The sequence below is a fragment of the Anguilla rostrata genome, chromosome 10 (assembly GCF_018555375.3).
Source record: "Anguilla rostrata isolate EN2019 chromosome 10, ASM1855537v3, whole genome shotgun sequence".
Taxonomy (NCBI): Eukaryota; Metazoa; Chordata; class Actinopteri; order Anguilliformes; family Anguillidae; genus Anguilla; species Anguilla rostrata.
This window is the reverse complement of record NC_057942.1, coordinates 2,846,118-2,874,106: the sequence shown is the minus strand read 5'-3', so window position 1 is coordinate 2,874,106 and position 27,989 is coordinate 2,846,118. Positions and strand designations below refer to the sequence as shown.

Sequence of the window (27,989 nt, the reverse complement as noted above, 5' to 3'; positions counted from 1 at the left end):
AATGCACGTGAAGCATGCAGCTGCACACACACACAAACACGCACACACACAGACATGCACACACATGCATACATACATGAACACGCGCACACACGCGTGTGCATACATACATGCGCACAAACACGTGCCGCACACACACACACACATACAACAAGCTGTTTACGTCAAGGTATCCTAAAGTAATATTGTATGTAAATTTAATCTCTGTGACATCTCGTTTCTCTGAGTTCTGATGGTACTTCACCAAAGTTGTCTTCACAAGACAGGCCTCTGAACAGGCTATACTTCAAATACACTGCAAAAACCAAACAGTAGGCTATGTGAATCTTTACACATATTTTAATCTTACATTTAGACTTTAAATCTTTTTTTTATTACTTTTTTTTTTGCTAAAGACAAAAAGATTGTTAATGAGGTGGGGCAGTATGACTCATTTTAAGATTTGCCAATGGGGTAAGACTATTTCACTCGACAAGCAAATGGGACTCCACTTAAAACAAGTTCATATTTTCTGCTTCAGTGGAAAAACAATTTAAAGTCTCATTACGAGACTAAAACACTTGTTAAGACAGACATTTTTGCGGTGCATTCGATTACTTTATTTGTTCGCCCACCGGATTTCATTTGGGCAATTTGTAAGGTTAGTTTGCTCCCAGCTTTCATTTGGAAGTGTTGTCGTAACGGACGTAATGAAGGGCTAAAGTGGCCTCGAGCTTGTACGATGTGCAGTAAGTGCTGCATGACCTCACTGCAAGCTCTGATGCAGCACCTGTTCCAATGGGTCTGCGATGACATCTTGTGGAAAGACGCAATCGCGTCTTCTACGTTGTAAGTCACCCCGGAGTGTCTGCTAAATTAATTTACTGTAACGTAATCATATCGGTTTAGCTTAATGCGTATGTTCAATCTACCTTTTCATTTCTCGGTCACCTTGCTAAGCTCCCAACACTCATATTCGTAAATTAAAAGAAACGCGCACGAGTGCTCGAAGAAATATGAGACGTATTAATGAGTAGGCTAGATGCTCTTCTCCAGGGTGACTTGTAGCATTTCTCCAGTCGTGATTCAGTTCAGAACACCGCTCTATTACTTCAAGTCCTTCCGTCACTGTCCAGCCAACCTGAGCCATCTGTGGCCACGTCCACGCCCAGCTGGAGAGAGACCTCATACACCACCTTTCTCTCTTTTCGGCCGGTTTCCTGCAGTCTCACTCGCCGATGATGGAGCTATTCTCCGTGACCGTTCCGCACCGTCGCCATTCCGGCTCTGGCTGTGATCGGTGACTGTGTCGCAGAGTGAATCACATTTAACAGCAGGTTGAATTTCTGACTGTTTAATCCCTCACATCGAAAACTTATTTTCAATTTGTTTTTTTTAACTGCTTTAATCTCCTTCATGCTTTGCTCATTATTTGGAAACTGTCGTGTCAAGCGTTCCTTCTGAGTCACAACAAAGCACTACTGGACGACACTAACCAAGAGGTCATTTGCCTTTCTCTCTGTCTTGAATGGCCACCATGTTTATTAAATCCTGTTAATTAAAATATAATCTTAGACTTCCTTTAGCCATCTCCTCATTAATCCCCCCCACCCTCCACACAGGGATGTAAGATGGCGGTGTTCTGTTGACGGGGGATTAGCTGCGGTCAAACACACACATTTGCTCGCAGCCTCTGCTGACCTCCTGTTTCCCGTCCACTCGGTCTCGCTATCGTTATCGCTATCGTTCTGCTCAGCTTCCGCTAATCCGCTAATATTTCAGCGCTATCGGCTAGCGGCCTTGACCGCCCGGTCTCCCTCACACTGATGCTGTGCCGATCTGTCATTGTTAATTCGGAAACTTTGCGAAGTCCGAACAGTCAAGCGAGACGATCAACATCGAGAATGTCGGCACCAAAACATTTAATAGTTTTTATTTGAAAATGAAATAATATACTTCCGCAGTTGACAGTTGGAAACTGTCGTGAAGCAGTGCACTTCTCACCAATCAGGATTAGAGAGGAGAGAGAGGAGGCAGCATTTGGTCAAAAGACTGTAAAACCTAATGGATGGTTTCTCCCAGTGTCCTCGTTGCTGTAAGTTTGAAACCCTGGTACAGAGAGCAGAGAAAGCAGAATCAGTCCGCACACACCCGTCCATCTCTCTGTCTTGTGGTTTGCATTCAGCTCACCGGTGTGAGAGAGAGAGAGAAGGCTGTCTTAGGTTAATAAGCCCTGGCCTTTTCAGGAGAGCTCTTGGTTTTATTTCCTGTTGCGGTGGCTCAAAAATCCCTTCTGGGGGCCCAGAGCCGGCGGCCATTGCGGCTCAACCAGGTGCGCAAAGTAAACCTGGAACTGATTGATCTGACCTTTCTGTGTGCGCTGCAGAACAGGCTGTAGGGACGCCACCTGTCCGGTAACCTTGTGCCATCCCTTGTCGTTTCAGTTAATGGGGTCGTGTGCGATTTATCTGTCCCCTCACCACGCTGACCCCCCCCCTCCCCACGCCCCCCCCAACCCCCACTCCCATGTCCCAGTGTTCCATTATCCAGTCATTTCGCAAACCCAATAAGCCATCGGAGAGAGAGAGAGAGAGACGGAAGGGCGCAGATACCCCCATTCTCTCTCTCTCTCTGGGTCCTGTGAACGCCCTGCTCTGCGCAGACACACAGGTGTGGCCACAGGTGACTGCAGAAGCTCGCCGGGCCTCTCTCTCCTCTTACCTGCCTCCGCTCACACACCTGGTGGAAAAGGTAAGGAATTCTCTCTCTCTCTTTTTGTCTTTATTCTGCACGGTTCTGAAGCGTCACAGCCTGCTGTCTGCTTGATTGATTATCAGCTGTTTGCCCCACAGGCATCGAAAGCAAGGGTGCGAGCTTTGCTAATATTAAACATGAGGTAACAACTATGCTGTGAAAAGTTGATGACTGGCTTGTCCTGTGAGTGTCAAACAGCCAATGGAAGGGAAATCAATCTTCTGCAGAATATGCATGAAATATGGTAATATGAAGATAATAAGATTGGATGGATATTGTGTGGATGATTGGATGGATGTGTTTAAAGTACAAAATATGAAGTTATTATTCTAAACATAATGTAATGTCATTGGAATCGAAGCCCCTCACTGATTAGCACTTTTAACAATATGCTGTAATTGCTGTAGGGTGTCCCGTAAAACTAGGAAGTGATTGCGATAAATTACAGTCATTATTCACAGCTGCTTTCAGCATATATTCCAATGTCCTATTATAATTAAAAAGCCTTAATTATTGTGTGTTGTTGAAAGTTAACATCTTTTGAAAATATGCCGCATGGCTGATTGTTTAATGTTAATTTTCAAGCGGCTTATTATGGCCTCTGTGTGTGGCTTAAGATAGTGTATGTGTGCGTGAGAGAGATTGTGTGTGTGTGTGTGTGTGCGCATGTGTCTGTGTGTGTGTCTGTGTATGTGTATTAGCGTGTGTGTGTGTGTGTATGTCTGCGTGCGTGTGTCTCTGTCTGCGTGCGTGCTATGGTGGTTGTACCATCTGTGTGTGTGTGTGCTGTGTGTTGTACTGCTTTTCGTAGCGTGGTGTGTGCCGTGTGTTATAGTGCAATGCATGTGTTAGTAGTGTGATTGTGTGTGTAGTTCAGCAGTGCTCCTAGCCCTCGCGTTTCTGAGCAAGCCTTGCAGCTTATTGACCAGCGCCTGTCCTGACCGCCCAGCGCCACCTCCGTCCAGTGCGTTGAGGCATGCAGTATGCAGGCCTATGTGCCGTAGGTGTGGTGAGGTGCATGCCGTGTGTCTGTCTCAGTGACTTGTGTCGTTGTCGTGCATGTCGTCTATTGTTGTTAAGCGTGTGATGGTGTGCGGTGTGTGTTCGTGATGTATGCGTAGTCTCTCTGTCTGCATGCGTGTGTGTCTCTGTCTGCGTGCGTGCATGCGTATGCATGTGTGTGTGTGTGTGTGTCTCTGTCTGTGTGTGTGTGTCTGTGTGTGCGTACGTGCGTGTGTCTGTGTGTGTGAGCGCGTGTGTGTACGTGCGTTTGTGTGTTATGTGTGCATGCGTGTGTGTCTCTGTCTGCGTGCGTGCATGCGTATGCATGTATGTGTGTGTGTGTGTGTGTGTGCATGCGTGTGTCTGTTATAGTGTGTGTGTGTGTGTGTGCATGCGTGTGTGTGTTATAGTGTGTATGTGTGCGTGTGTGTGTGCGTGCGTGTGTGTGTTATAGTGTGTGTGTGTGTGTGTGTGTGTGCATGCGTGTGTGTGTTATAGTGTATGCGTGTGTGTGTGTGCATGCGTGTGTGTGTGTGTGTGTGTGTGTGTGGTTCAGCAGTGCTCCCAGCCCCTCCGCTTTTCTGAGGCAAAGTGCCTTTTGCAGGCTTATTGATCCCAGCGCCTGCCCTGCCGCCCGCAGGTCCGCCCGCTGCGTGCCAGCTGCGTGTGAAGGGCATCGCAGTGACGGGCCTCATTACGCACACAGGAAACAGCGGAGCCAGGAGAGCTCGCCGCTGATCACTCTGCCCTCAGCGCACTTTCGATTAAACCCCCGTCTGCTCAACGCTCACCTGCGTCCGTCCACTAACGCATCGCAGGAACCTGCGTTAGAAACAGCGCCGCCATCGGCACGGGAAGCTTCGGTCCGGCTGCGGTTTCTTTTTCTGTGATTATAACACGGAGTCCTCTCACCCAGTGCATGCTGGGATAGGCTCCAGCACCCCCCCCTCCGCGACCCTGACCAGAATGAGCGGGTATAGATAATGGATGGATGGATGGATGGATGAAGTAAGGCCAGTGACATATTTACTGGAAGGATGTCATTGGTCAGTTTACTTCTCCTCTCAGAGCAGGTGAACTATTTGGTTTGTACCGGTGAAGTACTATGTATCTCAACATAATGTACATGACAACCAGTGTCAGGGTGCTGTCCACAACGCTTGTCTTAGAAACCAGCGACCAGAGTAGATGTTGATGAATACTATGCATTCCTAAGGTTAGTACATCTTTATTACAGTGCTGGTACAGTATGTGGCCTATCGTGTAGCTCAGTATGGGTAGTGAAAAAACCATCGCATTGTTCACAGTTTCAGCGAGTTTTAGCGAAGGCGTATGCTTGGATTTTGGGTCTGGGGTGGAGGTGTTGACCCGGCAGGGGTCATGGCCGTTGGAGCCTGTTTAGTCGGGGCACATTCGATTATGTTTAAAACAGTGGTTTTGTTCTGTCCATTTACTGGGTGATTACATTTAAAAAAATGGTGTCGCTTATGGGTATCTGGGCCATTTCCCATAATGCCATTCTGTGTGGGGGTGAAATTAAGGTGAGGTACTTAGTGAGGGTCACTCAGCACAAGCACCCTGTTCCACATTTTCAGTAAAACATCTTTCCACTCAGTTTTTTCCGCTGCCTAATTGTTCGGCCATTGATCTGTGAGGGGGCGGAGCTTGACGCCGCCAGTCAATTTGCCACTGCGCATTATGTTCACATGATCCCGGGCTCTCGGTTGCCATGGCAGTGTTGTTATGGTGACAGGTTATGATTATGTTCCATTAGTGTCCATCAGACTGTACATTTCTAGCGCACTGGCTGCACACCTTCATGTTTGGGTTTAAGTTGTAGATCGTAGAGTTTCTGTTTCTCCTGACCGAGCTGAAAGAGAGCTGAAACTTTTTTTTTTTGTTCGATATTATTCTCACGTAAGTCGTTTGCAATTTGCATGCTTTTTTCCCCTCTTTCTTTCTCTCCCCCCATCTCTTTCTCCCACTTTGTCCCGTCCGTCCATGTCTGCTCGCCCGTCTCAGGATGGACCATGAGGAGCTGGAAGACAGAAGAATGGGAAACGCCCGTCTGCGGTACGAGGAAGAGGAGGGTGAGCCTTACTCAGGGGTCGAGGGGACGCTGTGGGTTTGGGGTGGGGGGGGGTGTGCGAGGGAGACTGGGGTTCCATTAAGGCAGAGCATTAATGTCATTAAAAATCACATTGATCCTGGAGATTATGTCAACCGGGACATTCAGATAGAAGGGTGAAATGTGTTTCAAATCGGTTAGCAGCTGTGAGGTAGATTTGGAAATATAAGAGATTTCTAGAATTGGTGGTATTAGGAGTATTGAGTATTAGGAGGAGGGTTGAATATCTCTGCTACGTGATGCTGGTGCTGTCTGTTTTATTGAAATGAAGCTTTTTATCTCTCAGACCTTAGCTGCACTCACCGATAATTGGTGTTTTTATTCATAGTTTCATAAAATTAGGTAGACACTATTGTGTTTTAAAATGATCCCCGTAAAACTTATACAATGTGTGTGGCCCCTCTCTCTCTCTCTGTCTGTCTGTCCGTCCCGTAGACCACCAGTCCATCTACATCGGCGTGCCCGTGCCGCGGGGGTACAGGCGCAAACGCCGGCGTCGACGCTCCATGTCCAGGGACAAAGGAGACCGGGACCGGGATCGGGATCGGGAACAGCAGGATCACCCGGACGGAGATGAGGGGGAGCGATTCCACGGTGACGAAGGAGGAGGACTGGATCCACACGAGCAGACCCCTCCCCCTGACATCAGCCAAACCGGTGAGTCAGTCTGTGCACTTTACCACGGAGGAAAAAGACTAAAGTCATCACACTGATCTGCAGTAATATAGGATGATGCAAATTAACAGACACTACAAGTAACAACATGGTAATTATGGTACAGCACTGCTCAGAAACGGGGCGAACACACACACACACACACGCACGCACATACGTACACACACACACTCTCTTTCACGGTGAGGGCGAGCACCATATGCCAATATACCATACGTCACATGTCATGTGATTCATACGCATTTGTGCGTCATGTGACCGCACTGGGGGAGATTGAGCCATATCGATGACTGCTGCATCATAAACAGTTCTGTCAATAATTATGAGCCATTTCTGACACAATGGAACTGAGCATGTGCAGTAGGGGACGGTGTTCTGAGAGTGGAACTGAGCATGTGCAGTAGCCAATGGGGTTCTGACAGTGGAACTGAGCATGTGTAGTAGCGAATGGGGTTCTGATAGTGGAACTGAGCATGTGCAGTAGCGGATGATGGCAGGGTCAGTGCAGCTCTGGGCTGGGATTGGTGGGATCAGGAGCCACAGCCGCTACAGAACATGCTAATCTGCTACAGGGCAGGGCTAAGCTCTCCAGAGTGGATTAGTACCTGTGTGAATATAGGCCAGCTCACTAACAACACAAACTGCTCACTTTATAATGGGCCTTCCCTCAGGTCATGTGGGTTTGGAATCAGCATCGGGACAACCTGTTAATGTATTTAATGTGATCTCCAAAGGAAAGGTAATCGACCTGGCCCAATTTCGGTTGTTAATGAAGGTGGGGAATGCTTATCGGCTAAGTCGTTTTTTTTAAGTGAATTTTTAATATGATTAATTGACGACATCTAGATGCTTTATCACTTTTTATGCTGAGAGCTACTTTCACGGAGTAGGAAAAAAATGGCATTTAAATGTATTTTAATTTGACTTTGCAGCGCAGCAAAACAAAATAATCAATGTGGGGCGGCAGGGTGGGGGGGAGCGGGGGGGGGCACTGTAACTCAAATTCATAAGCGCTCCTTCTTCATAAACTATTCCTTTATGAGCGGCCAGCCATCTGTTAGCACTGGGCAGGGCAGAGACAGTGAAATACGGCCTTCGCCAGCCGGGCCTCGAATCGATGCCTCTGATTGGTCGCGCCCTTTCTGGCCCGGACAGCCGCAATGCATCAGAGAAATTGGAGAACGCGAGCGCCAACTCCCTCTCTCTCTCTCTCACTCTCTCCCTCTCTCTCTCTCTCTCCCTCCCTCTCTCTCTCTCTCTCTCCCTCTCTCTCTCTCTCACTCTCTTTCTCCCTCTCTCTCCCTCTCTCTCTCTGTTCCTCTCCCTCTCTTTGTCTCTCTCCCTCTCTTCCTCTCTCTCCCTCTATCTCTGTCTCTCCCCTCTCTTCCTCTCTCCCTCTGTCCCTCTCCCTCTCTTTGTCTCTCTCCCTCTCTTCCTCTCTCTCCCTCTATCTCTGTCTCTCCCCTCCCTTCCTCTCTCTCTCTTTCTCCCTCTCTCTCCTCTCTCTCTTTCTCCCTCTCTCGCTCTCACTTTCCCTCTCTCTCTCTCTCTGTCTTTCTCTCTTTTACGGTTAAGCCGCTAAGTGCGGGCGAGCGAGGGAAGTAGAGAAAGCGAGTGGAAGTGCGGGAGGTGCGTGTTCAGCGTCTGCTGTGGATTTGACTCAGAGGATTGGAGTTTGTGTCTGTGGCGTGTCTGTTGCCACGCAAGGCCCTTGCTTCCGGTATTAGCTTCTCAGAGGACATCTTTGCACATTTTGTAGGCCATCCTAGAAAATGACTTGAGACACAGTCTTGCCGAAGGAAATCACAAGTGCTGTCTCCGTGGCAACTCATATGCAGAACCTGGGTTTGGTTGAATGAATAAGGGTTGCCGGAGGTTGCCAAAGGTGCCAGAGATGGCCGTTTTTCATGGTGTGAAATGGTTAATCAGAGTAGGGGTCAGTGAATAGTGTCGATGGGGGGATTGGGGGTCTCCAATACAGTCTGTTGATCTTTACACTCAAGTAAGATCCCCCCCCTTGAGGGGGTCTGATAATTTGGACCATTCTTATATCATCCATCATCCTCACCTCAGAGGGGGGAAGCAATGCAGAGGCAGTCCCAGGTTCAGCTTTACCAGAGTAAGAAATGTTGTTCAGTTTTGGGCAGTAGTCTTCCACAGCCTCTGTAGTGCGCCCTGTACTGTTTGTTTTTGTAAAGATCCCACACTAATTTCCTGAGCTTTTTCCCAGGGTAATGGGCAGTGTACGGTGTGGCTCTGTGTGTGTGTGTGTGTGTGTGTGTGTGTCTGTCTGTGTCTGTGTGTGTGTGTGTCTGTGTGTGTGTGTAGTGTGTATATTATGTGTGTATTGTGTGTGTGTGTCTGTGTGTGTGTATGCATGGTGTGTGTGTTGTGTGTCTGTGTGTGTGTGTGGCGTGTGTGTGTCTGTGTCTGTGTGTGTGTGTGTGTGTGTGGTGTGTGCTGTGCGTGTGTGTCTGTGTGTGTGTGCGTGTGTGTGTGTGTGTGTGGTGCGTGTTGTGTGTGTGTGTGTGTGTGTGTGTGTGTGTGTGTGTGTGTGGTGTGTGTTGTCTCTGTGTGTGTGTGTGTCTGTCTGTGTCTGTGTGTGTGTGTGTCTGTCTATCCCAGTGTCCCCGGCGGTCGAGCGGCTACGCTACATCCTGTGTGATGATGACGACGTGCCGACGCCCACTCTGTTCACGGAGATGGACACACTGCAGCACGAGGAGACTGATGGAAGAGTCTGCTAGGTAGCTACACACACCATCACACAGCACACGCACACACACACACACACACCACACACCACAGCGCACGCAGCACAACAACAACACACGCATAACCCATGACAGTGTACATCCAATCAGGATGCTTCAAGAGAATGACGCACTCAGTCCCTGCACAAGTTAGCCACTACACCCCCTACAAAGTAACGGCTATAACAGGACATCCATCAGCAGCCTGTCGGACCGTGAAACGCCTTTCTGAAAATCCCCATCAGAAGCAGTGCGTTAAATGGAAGCTGGTCACCTTGAAGGCATTAAAATAGGATGTTTATCCCCCTTCCTTTGCCCGGCTTCTCGCTGTGGTCCCGCAGGTGGGTGAAGTTCGAGGAGAAGGTGGAGGAGGGCGGGGAGAGGTGGAGCAAGCCGCACGTCTCCACCCTGTCCCTGCACAGCCTGTTCGAGCTGCGCACCTGTCTGCAGAACGGGACGGTGCTGCTGGACCTGGAGGGGTACTCCCTGCCCCAGATCGTGGGTGAGCCCCGCTGCGAGGGCCCGCCTCCTGGTGCAGTCTGACCCCCCCCCCCCCCCCCCCCACGCTTCAAACCGCCACCTCAGCTCACTCCCTAACCCCCACAACCAAGAACCTGCTGTTTAACTGAACACATTCCATCCATCCATTATCTATGCCCACTTACTGTATAAGGCAGGAATTCATCCTGGACAGGTTGCCAGTCCATCGCAGAGAATTCATTCCAATTATTATAATTTTTTTTTTATAATAGTGGATGTATTTCTATGCACTTATGACCTGGATCTGTACCATGGTTTCAGATCGGCATCTTATATTAGCACATATTAGTGTCTGGGAGTGCTTGTGTTCTCTTCTGCTAAATTGACGTGCAGTAAACATAACTTGGGGACACGTTGGATGATCGTTCTGAGCGGGGACATCTCTCTCCACACCCCCCAGATGACATCATTGAGAGGCAGGTGGAGGAGGGCCTGCTGGAGCCGGAGCTAAGAGAGAAGCTGGTGTACGTTCTGCTGAGGAAACACCGGCACCAGACCAAGAAGCCCATCCACCGCTCTCTGGCCGACATGGGGAAGTCCTCTGGCTCTGGTGAGTGCCTTTCCCCCCCCCGCCCACCTCCCAACCACCTGCTCCACCTGCCCATCTCCCATCCACCTGCTCCACCTGCACCACCTGTCCATCTCCCATCCACCTGCTCCACCTGCACCACCTGTCCATCTTCCATCCACCTGCACCACCTGCACCATCTCCCATCTACCTGCCCATCTCCCATCCACCTGCTCCACCTGCCATCTCCCATCCACCTGCACCACCTGCCCATCAGCACTTCCACAGGGGTTTACGGGGAGCGTGTGCGTCTGTGGCAGCGGCTCTGTCGAGCTCACCTAGCTGTAAAACGTGCTGCAATTAGCCCAGGTTACAGAGGGGCAACACCGATTGGGCAATGAATCAGACCTGTCACGTCAATTCAGTTACTCCGGTCAGCCGCATCGATTCCGGGCGGAACGCAGACAAGGGCCTGCGTTCGGCCTGGAAACCAAATCAATTACACTGCTGTCCCAACTCCCTCTCCGTCTCGCTCATTACTTTTTAACTTTTCCTGTTTCTGTTTACTCATCCCCCCCCACGCTCCCCCTCGTCCTCCATCTTAATTCTGTTGGCTCATCAACACATCTCTCCTCATGCATCACCTCTTTCCTACTTCTTTTCTGTTCTAATCTTCTGTTTGGGCCTGTCTTTCCTCCTCCTGCCCTCCCCGCCCCCCCCCCCCCCCCCCCTCAGGCCGCAGTCGGAGCTGCAGCCCCAGCCCTGGGGCGGGGTACAATCCATCCACAGAGGACCTGCGGATGAAGCATGGCAGCTATGGCCGCCTGCGTGAGTCTGCACCTCTCTCTTTCTTTCTCTGTCTTTTTCTCACTCTTTCTCTCTTTATCTCTCTCTCTCTCTCTAACCCTCTCTCTCTCTCACCCTCTCTCTTTCTCTCTTACCCTCTTTCTCTCTCTTTCTCATTCACTCTCACCCTTTTCCTTTCTTTTTCTCACCCTCTCTCTCTCTTTCTCACCCTCTCTCTCTCTAGCATAGACTGGCTCTTTTTTCCTTTTCTTCTCTGTGTTATTCAGTGATGTTAAAAACCAAGGTAATAAAAATCGCCCTCTCCCTGGCCAGCACGATCTGCTGTATACGTGCCCAAGCTTTAACGACCATCAGCAACGAATGGCTTGAATTTTAAAATGTCCGTTTACTGTGAACGTGTCACACTGTGTTTCAGGTCACGCCCACAGTCGGAGCATGAATGACATCACAGACACGCCTAGTGCGGACCAGGTGACTCCAGACTCCTCCCCCAGCACCCCCCACCCCACCCCCCCCTCCCAGGCTGTGAATAAAAAGCCATGTAGTGCACCCAGAGCCAACCACACAATACAATGTATAAGGTTTATTATATACACACACATATATATTTTTTATATATATGTATATATACACACACATACACACACATATATGTGAGTTTGTTTGTGTGTGTGTGTACATATTCATTTATACATATGCACACACACACACACACACACACACACTAGGCAACCCAGCAAAAAGTAATACTCATTTACTCGGTGCATCTGCCATATAATATCCAGCAGGAGCAAAGCTGCAAAAGTCATACGCTAATGAATAATCATGTATAGCAGTTGCCATTGAGCACTACAGCAGCCTGGCTATTTGTATGCGAGAGAGCGATCGCCCTCCCCGGTGTCTTCTGAAACATCTGCGACGTGTCGGTTGGCTAGTTTGAGTGTCCTCCAGGAGATCTGCAACAGCGTCTCACAACCTTTCTCCTCACGTGCCACACTTCCCAAATTTACAGAATCTCACGGCGCGCCTCTCTCTTGAAAGTGAGCGACGTGCTGACGTTGGTGTGACGTGTCAACAGGAGGCCCGAGTGTTCTTTTCCGTCGCTTTTAATTAAGCGAAATTAACTTTAAGTGGCATTCATTTCGGCTTTTGTGAACACCATTTGATTATTTAAGGTTTTTCAAGTTCGTTTTTCACACCTGACTTCGCCTAACGGCACACCAGATTGCCACGGCACACCGGTTGGGAAACTGCTGCCGTACGACGTCTGTCCCAGCCCAAGAAGTTCAGCTTAGATTAATTACATACATTTGCTCTCCGTGATCATATAACGGCAGGGCTATACTGTAATTAACAAGCGTACGTCTAGCAGCATTGCTCCAGAACGGAGCATACGGTGGATTCAGAACCATCGCTCTGGAAACGTTCACTTAAAACATTCACATACAATGAGCAGTTGCTGAGTCACTACTGAGCATGTGCGATACAGACTGAGGATGGATGCATATTATTGCAGGCAGGTAGCGGCATTCTAATAAAGGGTTAAATCGCGGGCAGTCGTTCGGGGGAAAAATAAGCTACTTTTTTTTTTTTTAACAAGAATTCAGTCGCTGTCTTGGGGGCCGAGAGCACAGTAATCTCATTTATAGAGAGAAGTCACTTTGTCTGCTGCTGATTTGCCTCACTTCCCCGTCTGCTAAATAAAATCAATACGGTCTTTCATTACTGTCGTCTGCTGAATAGATAATAACCACATTGCTTTTTTTTTTTGAACCCGTCGTCTATTGTTACTTGTGCCCCCCCCCCCAAAGAAAATAAAATAAATAAAATAGCTCTAACTGTCATAACGTTTTTCATAACCGTCAGCTTCCCTTCAGATGTTTCGCCGCGCTTAGCCGAACCAATGAAGAGCCGGAGGACGGAAGGATTATCAGTCGCCGAGAGAAACACAAACGTCCGTGTTTATTTTACTCGTTATTGCTTTTCTTTAATGCCCTGGTCTCCCCGCTGGTCTCCCCCCCCCCTCCCTCTTCCCCCTCTCCCTCCCCCCCCCCCCCCCCCCCCCCCCCCCCCCACCCTTTCCTCGCCTCACTCCTCTTCCTCAGCTGAAGAACAAGTTCATGAAGAAGATTCCCGCCGACGCGGAGGCCTCCAACGTGCTGGTGGGGGAGGTGGACTTCCTGGAGAAGCCCTTCGTGGCCTTCGTGCGCCTGGAGCAGGCCACCACGCTGGGGGGGCTCACCGAGGTCCCGGTGCCCACCAGGTGCGTCCCGGAGTGTCTGCGCAAGCTTTCCTTTCCGTGCCAGGGCTCTACACTGCTCCCATTTCATAAAAAACTGACGAATGATAAATGGAAAAATAATTTAATGGAGCACATCTGCTAATTGGGATGCATTAGTGTGCTCCTGAAGTAAACAAAAACAAAAGTAACTTTTGAAAAAAACGTTAGTGTCAAGCCCTGTGTGCTGTTGTTTCATTATCCACCCTTATGAATGAAATGCAACACTGTATATTACAAACATATGGATGTTTAAAAAAAAATATATAATGATACAAATGTTTCACAGCAGTGTGTACTGTAAGTGCTGTCACCCATATATTGTTGCGATATCTTGATAATATATTTTATTTTCAGTATTATCAAATATTTCCAGTGTACTCAGTTTCTGTAAAGGTACCTCCAGACCGAAAAACCCTGTTAAAAACGGGGAAAACTCTCTGCTTCCCCTGACCCTGACCCTTGACCCTTGACCCTAACCCTTGACCTTTGACCCCACCCACTCCCAGGTTCTTGTTTGTGCTGTTGGGCCCCCCGGGGAAAGCCAAGTCCTACAACGAGATCGGCCGAGCCATCGCCGCCCTCATGGTGGACGACGTGAGTACCGGTCTGCGTCCTTCCCCTTACCTGGACAGGTGACCATACCTGTCCTGCACACACGTACGGGCCTGATTTACAGAAACCTAAAGAGCTGAAAGAACAGAGAGTAGAGTAAGAGAAGGACTACTCACAGATACCGCATAGTAAGCTGTAAGGTGTTTTAGCACATGCAAAACTAATAACACGACCAATGATTGGTGCAAAACAGATACCATGACCAATCGTTGGTCTTGTTATTGGTTTTGCATGAGCTGAAAAGGTTTTGCATGGGCTAGAGGTCTTAGTGACAGGTCTATGTGTTAAGAGTGACAGGTACTTCACATAATTTCAGTATGGGATGACAATAACACTTTGCATTACAGCTTACTATGAGGTATCTCCTCGTACTCCTTACTATGACGTATCTCCTCGTACTGCTTACTATGAGGTATCTGAGACTACTTTGAGCAGGCTTTCTCTAACTCTATTCTCTGTTCTTTTAGCTCTTCGGTGATGTAGCGTACAAGGCGCGGGACCGCGAAGACTTGATCGCGGGAATCGATGAGTTCCTGAACCAGGTGATAGTGCTGCCGCCAGGAGAGTGGGACCCCAAAATCCGCATCGAGCCCCCCAAGAAAGTTCTCTCCGCAGACAAGAGGTAGGACGGACGACACAGGACCTCACGAGTGGCACGTTCGCTGTCAGCTGCCGGGGGCGGGGGGGGTGGGGTGGGGGGGGGGAATGACTGCTGCCAAAAAAACGTACTGTTCTCACTAAAAAAAGAAGTGCAGATGTTTCAGGATGGATTTTTATGATGTGAATGTGTTCATTGATTGAAAAAAAAAAAACATGTTTCAGCACTTAAGCTGTCATCAGTTCTTGAAATAGAGGAATGTGAGGGAATAAATGGAGAAAAAATATAAGCGTAAATGGATCGATTGTTTCTCTGTCCGCTTAATGTCTTCTATTTGTTCAAGCGCCGATGAAACCCTGAGCACTAGAGTATAATTTCCTTAAATTAAACATGACACAATTAAAAAAAATGTTTTTTTAAAAGATACTGGGCTCATCAAAGAAAAAATATGACCGCTTCTAGGATGTACGTTGAAATAAAATCCTAGAAGCCATTTCTCTGACGAGTGCGATTTTTTTCAGAAATTGTATTTTACTCAACACCGGCGCCCCAACGAAGCAATTTCCTCTCCAGTTCAGTCGTGGGTGAAATGACTAAATTGGGCACATATTGGGCACCGCGCTGAAGCATCTGCAGCCGAAGGCGCGGTGTAGCACCGGCACCGCCACTTAGCACCGCCGCTTTCTCTGACTTCCTGTCTGCGCAGGAAGTCGATCTTCTCCTTAAACGAGCTGGGCCAGATGAACGGGGCGGCGGGCAGAGGTGGGGGCGTCGCGGCGGACGAAGAGATGCCCGCGGCTCACGAGCTGGGCGAGGAGCTGGCCTTCACCGGGAGGTGGGTCGGCTGCGGAATGTTCCGGAAAGAACTTGTGTGTGTTTTTCCTCTGTGTACGCTCGGTGCATTTTTATGGCGTGAACGTTGTCTGTTCATCTTGTCGTCTCGTGTTTTAAAACATCTACACAGGGCTTTGTCGACCATCAGGCATCTGGAGATGTGGTGAACTAACGGTTATTATTATTATTGTTATTATTATTATTATTGCTGTCAGGCTCTGAGATGGAAAAGTGAGGTTTAAGCAGGAACTCCTCAGAGATGTTCTTGTTTGGACATCCAAAAATTTCGCGGGCGCTGGCGTTACAAATAAAAGGAAAAGACAAAAAGGTTTAAAAAAAACAAGAGCCCTGCTCACTGTGTTAAATGCTTTCATGCTAGTTTTAACGATGCGGCACAATGTCAACCTGACAAGCCCTCCTGGGCTACACTGTTTCTGAGCGTAGCTCATGTTTGTACCTGACAGAGAATTTTCCGAGTGGAGACGTTGCTGCATCATTAAACCCGGTTTTGGAGAATTTAACGCAGGGTGCGGGTGTGTGCGGTTGTGTGCGGCAGTGATGCTGACAGACTGAAGACTCACCTCTTCAGATTGCACCATGGTTTCCGTGACATCCTCTAGATCGGGGATCAGCAACTCACGGTCCTCGAGGGCCGAGAACTGCTGGTTTTCCACCCTCCCTTTGCCTGGGAGTCAGGTGTGAAGACAGTCTGGCCAATCAGTGGCACTAATTACCCGGGAGCAAAGAAAACCAGGGCTGGATTTGGATTCGAGGGCCAGAGTTGATGATCCCTGCCCTAGATAGCCTTTCTTTCTCTCTTCCTTTCTGTTTCTTTCCCTTTGAATAATGTTATAGTTTTAGTCTTGGAAAGATGATGGTGGTAGTGGTACTTTATTTATTTATTTTTTGCACACAATTATGGATTTGTGCTTAGTTGAACCCTACAGCTGAATAGGAAATGTGCATGAGAGGTTAAAAAACCCCAGAGGGCTCATGCAAGGACCTCGCTCTTAGAGAAAATCGCTAAACTCAGTAATTCAAATAGAATGAGCAATGAATAAAAGAAATATGAGAAAAAGAAGAATATAAAAAATAAAAAAGCATTCACGCATAGAGAATGTGTATAGAATGGGCTAAATATCGATCTGTCCAAACAGATATGTTTTTTGTAGTTCTTTCTCGAACAGGGACATCGATGAACAGTTTTTTAAGTGGTCAGGTAGAAGGTTCCAAGGACTGGTCCCTTGCTAAGCAACTGAGAACTGACCTTGAGTACAAAAGAGCATGGAGACTGGAGTACAGATAGTTATTTATCATGTTAGCGTTGATACATTGTCAGTTGTATTGATTGTTGTCATTGGGCCTCTGTGTCGTCTTGGTGTTATTGGGGTTTTTGTATTCCTGAGAGCTGGTGAATGTTAAACGGATTGCATTCATATAGCGCATTTTCAGGCAACAACTGCACAAGTGCTTTACAACGAGTGCCTCTCATTCACACACACACACACACAAACACACACACACACACACTTAATCTCCTCCCCCCCAACCTGTTTTGGGACCATACGTAACATTATTTTGATTTGAAATGGGGCCCATATTTCCCACAATGCACTGAGGCAAAACTGTGCGGTGCTGCAGGTTCTGCGGCGGGCTGGTGCTGGACGTCAAGCGGAAGCTTCCCTGGTTCCCCAGCGACTTCTACGACGGCGTCCACATCCAGTCCATCTCCGCCGTGCTCTTCATTTACCTGGGCTGCGTCACCAACGCCATCACCTTCGGGGGGCTGCTGGGGGACGCCACCGACAACTACCAGGTAAATTTCCCCCCCCCCCTCCCCCCGGGACTCGTAGGCCCACTCCATATCCTCCTGTGTTCATATGGATGACTTCAGAATGTGCTCAGTCAGTTACTCAACCAACCGATTGGCCAAATTTAATTTAATTGATGAATAGATTCGGCCGATTGAACGCAGCCAGGCTTGATTGCAGCCGGCCCTGTTGAATCTAAACCTCACTCATATTGAACTTTGCCAAATAGTCACCGCATGGTTTCTACAAGCCCATTTCGACAAGCACGCTGTGTGTCACTGTAGCTTGAATGCTGAGGCAGGAACTGAGACGAGGAGTTCATGCTCGAAAACCTGCCGGTTTGTTTGAATTAAAGCAGTTCTGCAAAGAAGAGTGGGCCAAAATTCCCCCGCAGTGTTTGGTTGCAGTTATTGCTGCTGAAGGTGTTGCAAAGTTCCCTTCAAGTCTAATATGGCGTTTTGTCTAAATATCTGAAACATTCAGTGTGACAGATATGCAGTAATAGAGGAAATCATGAAGAGGGCATGGCACTGGTAAAATGCTGTTTACCACTGACAGTGATTTGATGATCAGGAAGAATGTATGTAATTATGCAGTCATCTACTGAAGGGATTGTACATGCTGAATAATGACAAAGAATGAGGTTTTCTTATGAAAAGCTCTGTGGTGCTTTCTGGGCTTCGAATACGCAGGCCTACGTGTATTGAACAATTACTCTTTTCTCATCTTCAACTCTAAGCTCCAAAGCACCGGGCTGCAATAGAACAATTTAGTTCCGACAACTGGCGAAAATGGAAGTCCCCTTGAAAAATGTGAGCAATTTTTTCTGGTGTCCAACCAGAGATTAGAGCGGACCTGATGGAGTATTTGGGGGTAATAAAAAGTGTTACTCTTTTCGTAGGGTGTTATGGAGCGCTTCCTGTGTGGGGGGGGGGGGGTGGGTCTTTTTTAGGGTGTGATGGAGAGCTTCCTGGGGGGGGTGTGGCTCATTTTTAGGGTGTGATGGAGAGCTTCCTGGGCACGGCCTTCACGGGGACGATCTTCTGCCTGTTCGGAGGCCAGCCGCTCATCATCCTCAGCTCCACAGGACCCATCCTCATCTTCGAGAAGCTCCTGTATGACTTCAGCAAGTGAGCGTGGGGTCGGGGGGGCAGGGGAGGGGGGCAGGAAGACCGAGGGGCTCGCGCTTCAGTGGTGGAAGTTGGTCAATCCGCCGGAAAGCCTGCCACAGCGCTTCGCATCTTAATACCGCCTAACAAAAAATAGTACAGTAGTACTGTTTCACCTGCTCTTTATGTAATCTCATCTCAACTGCCACACCTCTGTTGTTGGCAGTTAGAGGGTTGTCGTGGTGATGCACAAAACTCTGGCCCACTGCAGGCTATGTTTTCTAGTTCGGTAGATTAAAGGCTGGTTCAGGTTAACAAAAAAATATATAATAGATAAATAAATAAAAAGCCCACAGCTGACTTAAAGTGGTGCTGTTATAAAGTTGTTTTTTTTAGGAGATTCTGACATTGTAAAATAGGGTTTTATAACTTCTGGCCGTAGCTTCTGGAGTGCGGAGTTGAAGCCCGGAGGGATTCGGGCGAAGAAGCTCGTAACCGGTTGTCATGACAACAGTAATTTAACAGTCATTTAAATTTAACCGTTGATTTTTATGTGGGCTGTGTGGATCTTTTAAAAGAGGAATGTGGTGTAATCTGCTGCAGCAGTTTTGATCAAAACCGGGTATTAGAGGGAAATTATTCTTTTTGCCTCAGGGATACAAGTCACGGAAGCGTTATCGAATAGCACTCGCTTCCTTGGTTTCTGACTTAAAAGGGGCAAGCATTCATCAGCAAGATGGTATAGTATGACAAGATAAGAAGTGCCGCAGACCTTGGTCAAATACCTGTTTGTTTTGGATTCAAATACTTTTCTACGCTTTACTGATCTTGTCTGGTGCATTGGAACCAATGAAATACTCTCAAACCCTGCCTTCCGGTCATATTGACAAGCTCAGTTTCACCAGGCAAGATCAATAGAGCACAGACAAGTATTTGAATCCAAAACAAATATGTATTTGACCCAGGTCTGAAGTGCCGTTGGTGTCTCCGCATTGTGTTGCCTCTGCAGTGCCTCCATTTTGTGTCTCCATTTTGTGCCTCCATTTTGTGTCTCCGTTTCCGTTCGTCCTTCTCCTTCAGGAGCAACCAGCTGGATTACATGGAGCTGCGGCTGTGGATCGGGCTGCACTCCTGCGTCCAGTGCTTCCTGCTGGTCGCCACGGACGCCAGCTACATCGTCAAGTACATCACGCGCTTCACCGAGGAGGGGTTCTCCAGCCTCATCTCCTTCATCTTCATCTTCGACGCCATCAAGAAGATGGTGGGCGCCTTCGCGTACTACCCCATCAACACCGGGTTCAGGCCCGACTCCGTCACGCAGTACAAGTGCGAGTGTGTGGCACCCGACCCAGGTCAGTCCCACCCCATGGGGGGGTGGGGTGGGGGGTAGTGGGGTTTGGCACTGCAAGCTAGAGGGCATTGATGATAAAAAAAATTGAGGCTTTGCTAACCCAAAATGGCCGTGAGGTATTACAGGCTTACAGATGTGGACTCATTGTTGTGTTTGCGTGGGCGTGGAGAAATAATTTGTTTAGCTAGCATGTGTTGCGCCACCTATCATAATGATGCCCCACAGGATGGGTGTGGCTGGAACTTGAATTTCAGGGTACCGGGTTTTGGTGTGCGCTGCGCTCTGCGTAGGACTCTAGGTTATCTAGACGAGGCGAGTGACCCCCCCAAAACTGGGGACCCTTTGACTTCAGAGACATGAAGCAGAACATCAGTGGCATTGTTTCCGTGAACTGAATTGCTCTTGTTCCCAGTGATGGAAAATCCAGGTAAAAAAAAAAAAAAAAAGTAAAAGTCCCTCCCCAGTATTTTCTTCCAATCACCTGGATTTGCTAAGTAGCTCAATTCTTCAGCCAAGAGGCAGAACCAATCAGTGAAATCGGCTGGCTGAGTTCACGGATGGAAGAATCACATGGTGGGACTTTTATTTTCTGAAACCTGGACTTTCCACCTCTGTTAGTGTCTAGAACCAGTATTTACGTAGCTGACCCCAGAGGTGGCATGCATGCAGCACTGTACAGCTGAGTGTGAAACTGTACACTGTAACTGATGGCCGATTTGACTATATCTCAGCACTGTGCTGTATATTTGGATATTTCACCATTTTAACTGATTTCTTCCATGTTTGTTCTTGCTGCACACACAATAATTTGGCTGCTGTCTGATCGGAGTGAGTATGAGTTTATATTTGGAGCTCCAGCGTGAGCTCTGCTAATCTGCCTTTTATTTATTCAGGCTCATCATTTGAAGCTTGAATAAATCCGTTTATACCCCCTAGACGTGTGTTTTTTGAAAAAAACATTAATTTGAGACTACATTCGTTTTCTCTCCTCCTCTTTCATCCCTCCCTCACGTTCCTTTCCCCATCTTTTTTTCTTCCTTCTTTTCTTTGCCTCACTCCCTTTCTCTCGTGGTCTGCGTTTGAACAGTTGATTCGATGATCTTTCAGCTTCAGGGGTTCTGGACAACAGCACAAATCTCTCTGGGGTAGGTGCTGATATAGACCGTGTGCTTGTGTGCACTAGCCCCAGTAGACTGCCATAGTCTGCACAGGAAGATCCGTGGCAGGATGAGTGGTGCATTCACACTGTAAAATGTCCTGTGTTAAATCAGCTCTTACAGAGTACATATGGTCCCTTTTGGACTCATATGTACTTTTTTTTGGAGTCAAATTAATACTGGACATTTTACTGTGTGGATAGAGTATGACCGTCTCCATAGTACCCCTGTCCAAAGCCAAAGGATGTGTGTGGCTTCGACATGAGAGATTTGAGTGGATGATGATCTCTTGATCTGAGCTGTTCTGCCTCCCCGTCTGTTATTCTGGCCTCTCCTCCTTCACTCTTTCACTGTTTGATTCTTCCTTTTTTTCTTCTCTTTTCTCTTCGTCCATTTCATGCCTCAAATCTCTCTTGCCATTTTTTGTGTGTGTGTGTGTGGTCTCCATCCCCCCCTACGCTCTCTCTCTCTCTCTCTCTCTGTTGTATCCCAGTTGAACTCCACAGTCCTGAACTGGACCCAGCTGGGTAAGCAGGACTGTCTGAGGTTCGGGGGCGCCCTCTCGGGCGAGGCCTGCGGGTACATCCCCGACCTGGCCCTCCTGTCCTTCATCCTCTTCTTCGGCACCTACTCCATGACCGTCTCGCTCAAGAAGTTCAAGTTCAGCCGTTACTTCCCAACCAAGGTGAAGGCCCGAAGTAGGGGGGGCGGGGGGGGGTTTGGCGTGAGGCATGCGTTATTTTCGGGTTCAATCAATCAAACTTTATTCGTGTAGCACTTTTCATACAATCAAATGCAATACAAAGTGCTGCCCATAATAAAACATAAGATAAACATAAACAACATACGTAACAACGTAACAATACAACATAGAATAAAACAACAGAAAGTATGTGCAGACAGAGTCAAAACTGGAGTGAGGAAAGACTGGAGATTGAATGCACAGAATAATGCTCAAAACACAAGAGAGAAATAATCAGGGTAGGGTCAGATAAAAGTGAGATCAAATAGAATGAAACCAAATATGCTAAAATAAATAAATACAATACAGTACTTGATAAACACCCTAGAAACATGCATTTTTTCCTTGAGGCAAGATATTTCATAATGAAAATATTAGTTTGGTCTTTTCTTGCTTCTCTTTGTTTTTGGTTTGCATTTTCACGCCCCCGTACGTCCCCAGCTCCGGAAGCTGGTCAGTGACTTCTCCATCTTCGTGTCCATCATGACGTTTGTGGGCCTCGACATGCTCATGGGGCTGAACACCCCCAAGCTCATTGTGCCATCTGAGTTTAAGGTACGTGCTCCTACATGTACAGCTGCTTGACTGTTATATTACAGTCCCATGAATGTTACATTACAGGAATTTAGCAGACGCTCTTATCCAGAGCGACCTACACAACTTTTACACAGCATTTACATTGCATCCATTTATACAGCTGGATATGTACTGAAGCAATGCAGATTAAGTACCTTGCTCAAGGGTACAACGGCAGTGTCCTACCCAGGAATCGAACCTGTGACCTTTAGGTTACAAGCCCAGCTCCTTACCCATTACACTGCTACCTGAATGTGTGCTTGTCTGACCCGTGACACCTGGTTCTCCTGCTGGTTCCTCTCTCTGCCCGTCCTCTGCAGCCCACGCGTCCGGACCGAGGCTGGGTGGTGACGCCGTTTGGGAAGAACCCCTGGTGGATGTACCTGGCCAGCTTCGTCCCGGCCCTCCTCGCCACCATCCTCATCTTCATGGACCAGCAGATCAGTGCCGTCATCGTCAACCGCAAGGAAAACAAGCTCAAGGTGCCGCGCGGGGGTTCGGAGCTGCTCTCAGTAGCGCTGGTCACAGTTCTGTAATGATGTCTGGGAACTCTATCTGGGGATGTGAGTGAAAACTGGACAAAATGGCTGGAGAAAATGTGACATTTCTAATTGTCATATTTGCTCTTGTTTTTCTTTTATACATTTTTCATCTATCCCCAGCACTCTACAAAACCTGTCAAAAGTTATTGAAACCAGTGCTCTCGTTCTTTTTTATTTTTTGCTGTGCCATTTTGAGACCTTTGAGTCCCACGCTTTGTTATGCTACTTAATTGACCGTTAAGGGACCAGCCGCTTTGCTTGAGAGCGTCCCCCCCCCCCCCCCCCCGCAGTGCGCTGCATTGACTCCCTCCCTCCCCCTTCCCTATCTCTCTCTCTTTCCCTCTCTCACTCTCCCTCCCTCTCTCTCTCTCCTCCATCCCTCTCTCTCTCTCCATCCCTCCCTCTCCCTCTCTCCCTCCCCCTTCCCCCCTCCCTCTCCCTCTCTCCCTCCCTCTCTCTCTCTCTCTCTCTCTCTCTTCCCTCTCTCACTCTCCCTCTCTCTCTCCCTCCCTCCCTCTCTCTCTCTCTTTCCCTCCCTCCCTCCTTCCTCCCTCCCCCCTCCCCTCCCTCTCTCTCTCTTTCCCTCCTTCCCTCCCTCCCTCTCTCTCTCTCTCTCTCTCTATCAGAAAGGCTGTGGGTACCACCTGGACCTGTTCTGGGTGGGGCTCCTCATCGCCGCCTGCTCCTTCATGGGGTTGCCGTGGTACGTGGCTGCCACGGTGATCTCCATCGCCCACATCGACTCGCTGAAGATGGAGAGCGAGTCCAGCGCGCCCGGGGAACAGCCCCAGTTTCTGGGGGTCCGGTGAGGGACGGGGGGGGGGAGTTAGGCGAGGGGTGGGGTGAAACAGAGGATGCACTTGCAGCCATCACCCTGATGTTGTACAGTAGTTTTTTAATCACATCTTTTGAAATTACATTACAGGCATTTAGCAGATGCTCTTATCCAGAGGGACTTACACAACATTTACATAGCATCCATTCATACAGCTGGATATATACTGAAGCAATGCAGGTTAAGTACCTTACCTGTGACCTTTAGGTTACAAGACCAACTCCTTATCCATTATACTACACTGCTGCCCGTGATCTTTTGTAATCATACCTCACTTCTTAAGCTTAAGACTTGGCCATAGCTTTACTGACTTGGCCAGTGCTTTACTGTGTGTGCTAGACTTGATGTTCATGGCTTTGGATAGCTGCTGCTACTTTATGACAGAATTGTACTTTATCTGACCTGTGTTTGTATTTGTTCCAGTGACCTTCAATATGCGCTTACTGTACATCGCTTTGGATAAAAGCGTCTGGCTCATTAAATGTAATGTAATGTCAAGGATGGACTAAAATGGGAGTGTAAAGATAGGTCTGTCTGTCCTGTCCTTCCGTCCGTCTGTCCACATGCAGGGAGCAGAGGCTGACGGGGATCCTGGTGTTTGTGCTAACAGGTGTCTCCATCTTCCTGGCACCTATATTGCAGGTGAGGCTCAGGTACCGACAGAACAGAGTTGAGTTCACGAACGGAGTTGAGGGCTGGTTCCATTTCAGTGAAATCAATTCAACACAGTCATTTAAATTCAGTTAATTCATTCAAATCCTCATAGAGATAGAAGATTATTGCTTCTTTTCAGTTCATTAATTGAATTTCAGTTCTTTCCCTGTATTCACTGAACTGACTCAATTCTGGTAATAACTAACCAAGCAGTGATTATAGAAGATTAATTAAAATGGGATCATATTTTAATAGCTAGTGTAATGTTGAACTTGAACCAAAGGCTGAGCTGTGTTTCTCTCCCTCTTTGTTCCACAGTTCATCCCCATGCCAGTCCTGTATGGAGTATTCCTCTATATGGGTGTGGCCTCGCTCAGTGGCATCCAGGTATGTGGGGGCATTATATATGGCATGTATAAATAAGTGTACATCGTTGTTATCGTGACAGTGACATCGTCAGTGAAATGCTTTCCGGATAGAGAGAGATGGAGAGAGGAGAGAGAGAGAGATTTATTAAAACATCATTAGATTTGTTTTAGCCTTTTAATTCGGTAAGATAGATGTGTTTTTGTTTTTGGTTCCTGGGGTTTTAAATGGGAGAAAAGAAACCCCATTTCTGAAATAACCTCGCAGTGCTGTGAGCCTGTGCGGGTCAGCTCAGGTTGGCGGGGAGTCTGCGGGGTGAAATCTGTGAACAGACAGAGCTCTGCAGTGGGGGGGCTGATGCATTATTAAAGGATATGGTGTGTGACTGAGACTGGAAATCGGGGGACTTGACTCATTGAATTGCATTGTCGGTGTCGGTGCAAAAAAAAAAGTTAAATAAATGCAGACGTTGTGAATTTTGCCTCGTAGTCATCATCGTTCGATTTGAAAATGCAAATTTGATCAGTACGAAGAGGAAAACAACCAATTTGATGTGACCGTCCCTATACGTTTGCTTTCAACAGTGTAAATAACATCATTGAAGATTTTCTGTTGGAAAGGTTTTTTTTTTTTAATTTCTGGTTTTAGTTTGTGAGTCCTGCGTGCCTGACCTGTGTTTTTTTTCGGCAGTTCTGGGACAGGATTAAGCTCTTCATGATGCCGTCCAAGCACCAGCCCGACTACTCCTACCTGCGCCACGTGCCTTTGCGGCGGGTCCACCTCTTCACCCTGGTGCAGATCGTCTGCCTGGCGGTGCTCTGGACCCTCAAGTCCACCGTGGCCGCCATCATCTTCCCCGTCATGGTGCGAGTTTTAGCTATGTTCCATATCCATATATATATATATATATATATATATCCCTATATAGCAGTGGGAGCCAACCCTGTTCCTGGAGATCTACCATCCTGTATGTTTTCACACCAACCCTAATTTGGCACACCTGACTCTACTAATTAGCAGCCGAATGCAGATCGTTAGCTGTTGAATGAGGTGTGGCTTTGTTAGGGTTGGAATGAAAACCTACAGAACGGTAGATCTCCAGGAACAGGGTTGGCTGCCACTGCTGCATGGTACTATGCTTTCTGTATCCCTATCCCCTTATCTTCTATCCCTCTATCCTCTATCCCCCTATCCTATATCCCTCTATCCCTCTATCCCTCCTTCAGATCCTGGGGCTGATGGTGGTGCGGAAACTGCTGGACTTGGTGTTTTCTCAGCACGACCTGGCCTGGATGGACGACATCCTTCCGGATAAGGACAAGAAGAAAGACGAGGAAAAGAACAAGGAGAAGGAGAAGGAAAAGAAACCCAAAGGAGGAGAGGACAGCGAGGACGAGGTGAGAGAGCCTCGCGGGACGCTGTGTGAAAAAATCCCTTTTTCTCCTCACCTCGATCCCTCCCTCGAGCGGTGCCCGACCACCTCCTCTGATGTGTCCGTCTCTCTCTCTCTCTCTCTCTCTCTCCGTGCCGTTTCTCGTGTTGCCCGCGGTTACGGTCGGCCGGGTTCGTTCTCTTCTGCACGTTTAATGCTTCGGTACAGCAGGTGCCTGGGGGGGGGGGGTGGGGGGGGGCAGACTGGCCCGGCCTTTTTTATTCGACCCGTTCCGCACATTCCGCCCCCCGTCTCCTCTCGTTCCGCACGCGGCATCCTGATAACTGCCAATTTACTGGTCAGCACTGCTTTTTCTCGGGCCTGTCTTTTTGTGTGTGTGTGTGTGTGTGTGTGTGGGTATTTGGGGGTATACTGGTGTGTGTGCATTTGTGAATTTTTCTCTGTGTTTGTCTTCACATCCTTAATGCTAGCTGTGCTTCTCTTTCTCCGGAGAGGAAGGCTCCCCCATTCCTTCCCCTTATGAATTCCTCAATGTCTCACTGTATTACCCCCCCCCCCCACCCCCCAGACCTCATCCAGGGCCCCCAACCCTTCCTGTGAGTGTTTTAAATGTGAGTACACTCTTCTCCACACCGTCCACACAGACTGAGTCAATTTTACGCACACTTAAAGCAAATCTGTGGTGAAAATAATAGGGGAAGAAAATGTCACACAGGACAGTAGAGCATTTTCTGAACATCGCTGTGCATTTATTGTAATATTTTGTGGTATTAAATAAATGCAGAGTGCCGTGGTATACATGTCAAATGAGACGCCGCTGGTTTGTGAATGTGTCTGCTGCCACCAACTGGAGCGTTTTAAAACTTTTCTTTATTCTCTCCTCTCCACGCTTTTTTCCTTTCTATCTCTCCTTCGCTGCTCCACACCTTTTTTTTCTCTCTCTCTCTATCTCCTTGTTTATTTTGGTGATGTGTGCACGCAGGAGAAGCTCCAGTTCTACTCCAACCCCTCCCTCAGTGACCTGGAGTCAGACCGCAGGTACTTTGTGCACTCGCACCCCCAGACAGTGCACAGACCCGACTCTTGACAGCGCATTTATCCAAAAAATACATTTATCTCTGTTAATTTTATCTGTGTGAAATGTAGTGAGCTGAATGTGCGTTTGCGGTCCCCCTGTTTTGGGCCGTCTTTATGTTTCCTGTGAATCTCCATCCCCCAGCATCACTCTGCACCTGAAGATCTCCTGCCCTCCCTCCCCGGCCACGCCCCTGGCTCCGCCCCCAGGCAGGCCGCGCCCTCTGCCCCAATTCAAGATCGAGGTGGACTCCAGCTACGAGGACACTGACACTGACCACCACCGCCGTCGAAAAATGAGCAGCGAGACCACGCTGTAGGGGCACAGACGCTCCTGTGGACACTGAGCCACTGACCGTACCATGAACGCTGTAGATACTGACGCTGTAACCGACTCCAGAAACTGTAGGTACTGACACAGCACTGACACTGTAACCGACTCCAGAAACTGTAGGTACTGACACAGCACTGACACTGTAACCGACTCCAGAAACTGTAGGTACTGACACAGCACTGACACTGTAACCGACTCCAGAAACTGTAGGTACTGACACAGCACTGACACTGTAACCGACTCCAGAAACTGTTGATACTGACACAGCATTAACCGTAGCGTACCACTTGGTGTTCTAAAAGGTTTGACCAGAATAATACAATTTAACTTCTTTGGAAGTGTCTTTCTGACATGTTGTAATGTTGTTTGTAACAGGGCATAAAACCATGACTTTTCTCCACTTCTTCCACTATTGTACAATTTAGGGGACTGATTACAGGCAAACTTACTCTTAGGATGTTTAGAATGTCCCCAAACTAAGCTTGTAAATAAAGTTAGATTCAAAAAGCTAAATACTCTATGATATTTCATATAAAACTAAATATTGTGTGATTAAAAGTATTGTGGTCCATCA

The 27,989-nt window shown here is 48.0% G+C and overlaps 1 protein-coding gene across 1 annotated transcript; it reads left to right on the top strand.

Annotated features, from left to right (window-relative positions):
* The first annotated feature begins 260 nt into the window (after positions 1-260).
* Positions 261-27,928, top strand: slc4a5a (solute carrier family 4 member 5a). The gene is given in 28 exon segments (XM_064353450.1): positions 261-828; positions 2,515-2,730; positions 5,758-5,825; positions 6,299-6,520; positions 9,164-9,269; positions 9,271-9,285; positions 9,633-9,793; positions 10,232-10,381; positions 11,075-11,167; positions 11,562-11,617; positions 13,252-13,409; positions 13,934-14,021; positions 14,507-14,661; positions 15,344-15,472; positions 17,113-17,287; positions 18,279-18,412; positions 19,472-19,743; positions 20,850-20,887; positions 21,393-21,584; positions 22,083-22,196; positions 22,538-22,699; positions 23,386-23,564; positions 24,164-24,236; positions 24,567-24,635; positions 25,305-25,478; positions 25,841-26,011; positions 26,990-27,045; positions 27,227-27,928. Coding segments are annotated over 26 exon segments (3,384 nt in total). The 5' UTR covers positions 261-828; positions 2,515-2,730; position 5,758; the 3' UTR covers positions 27,402-27,928.
* Positions 27,929-27,989: the final 61 nt, after the last annotated feature.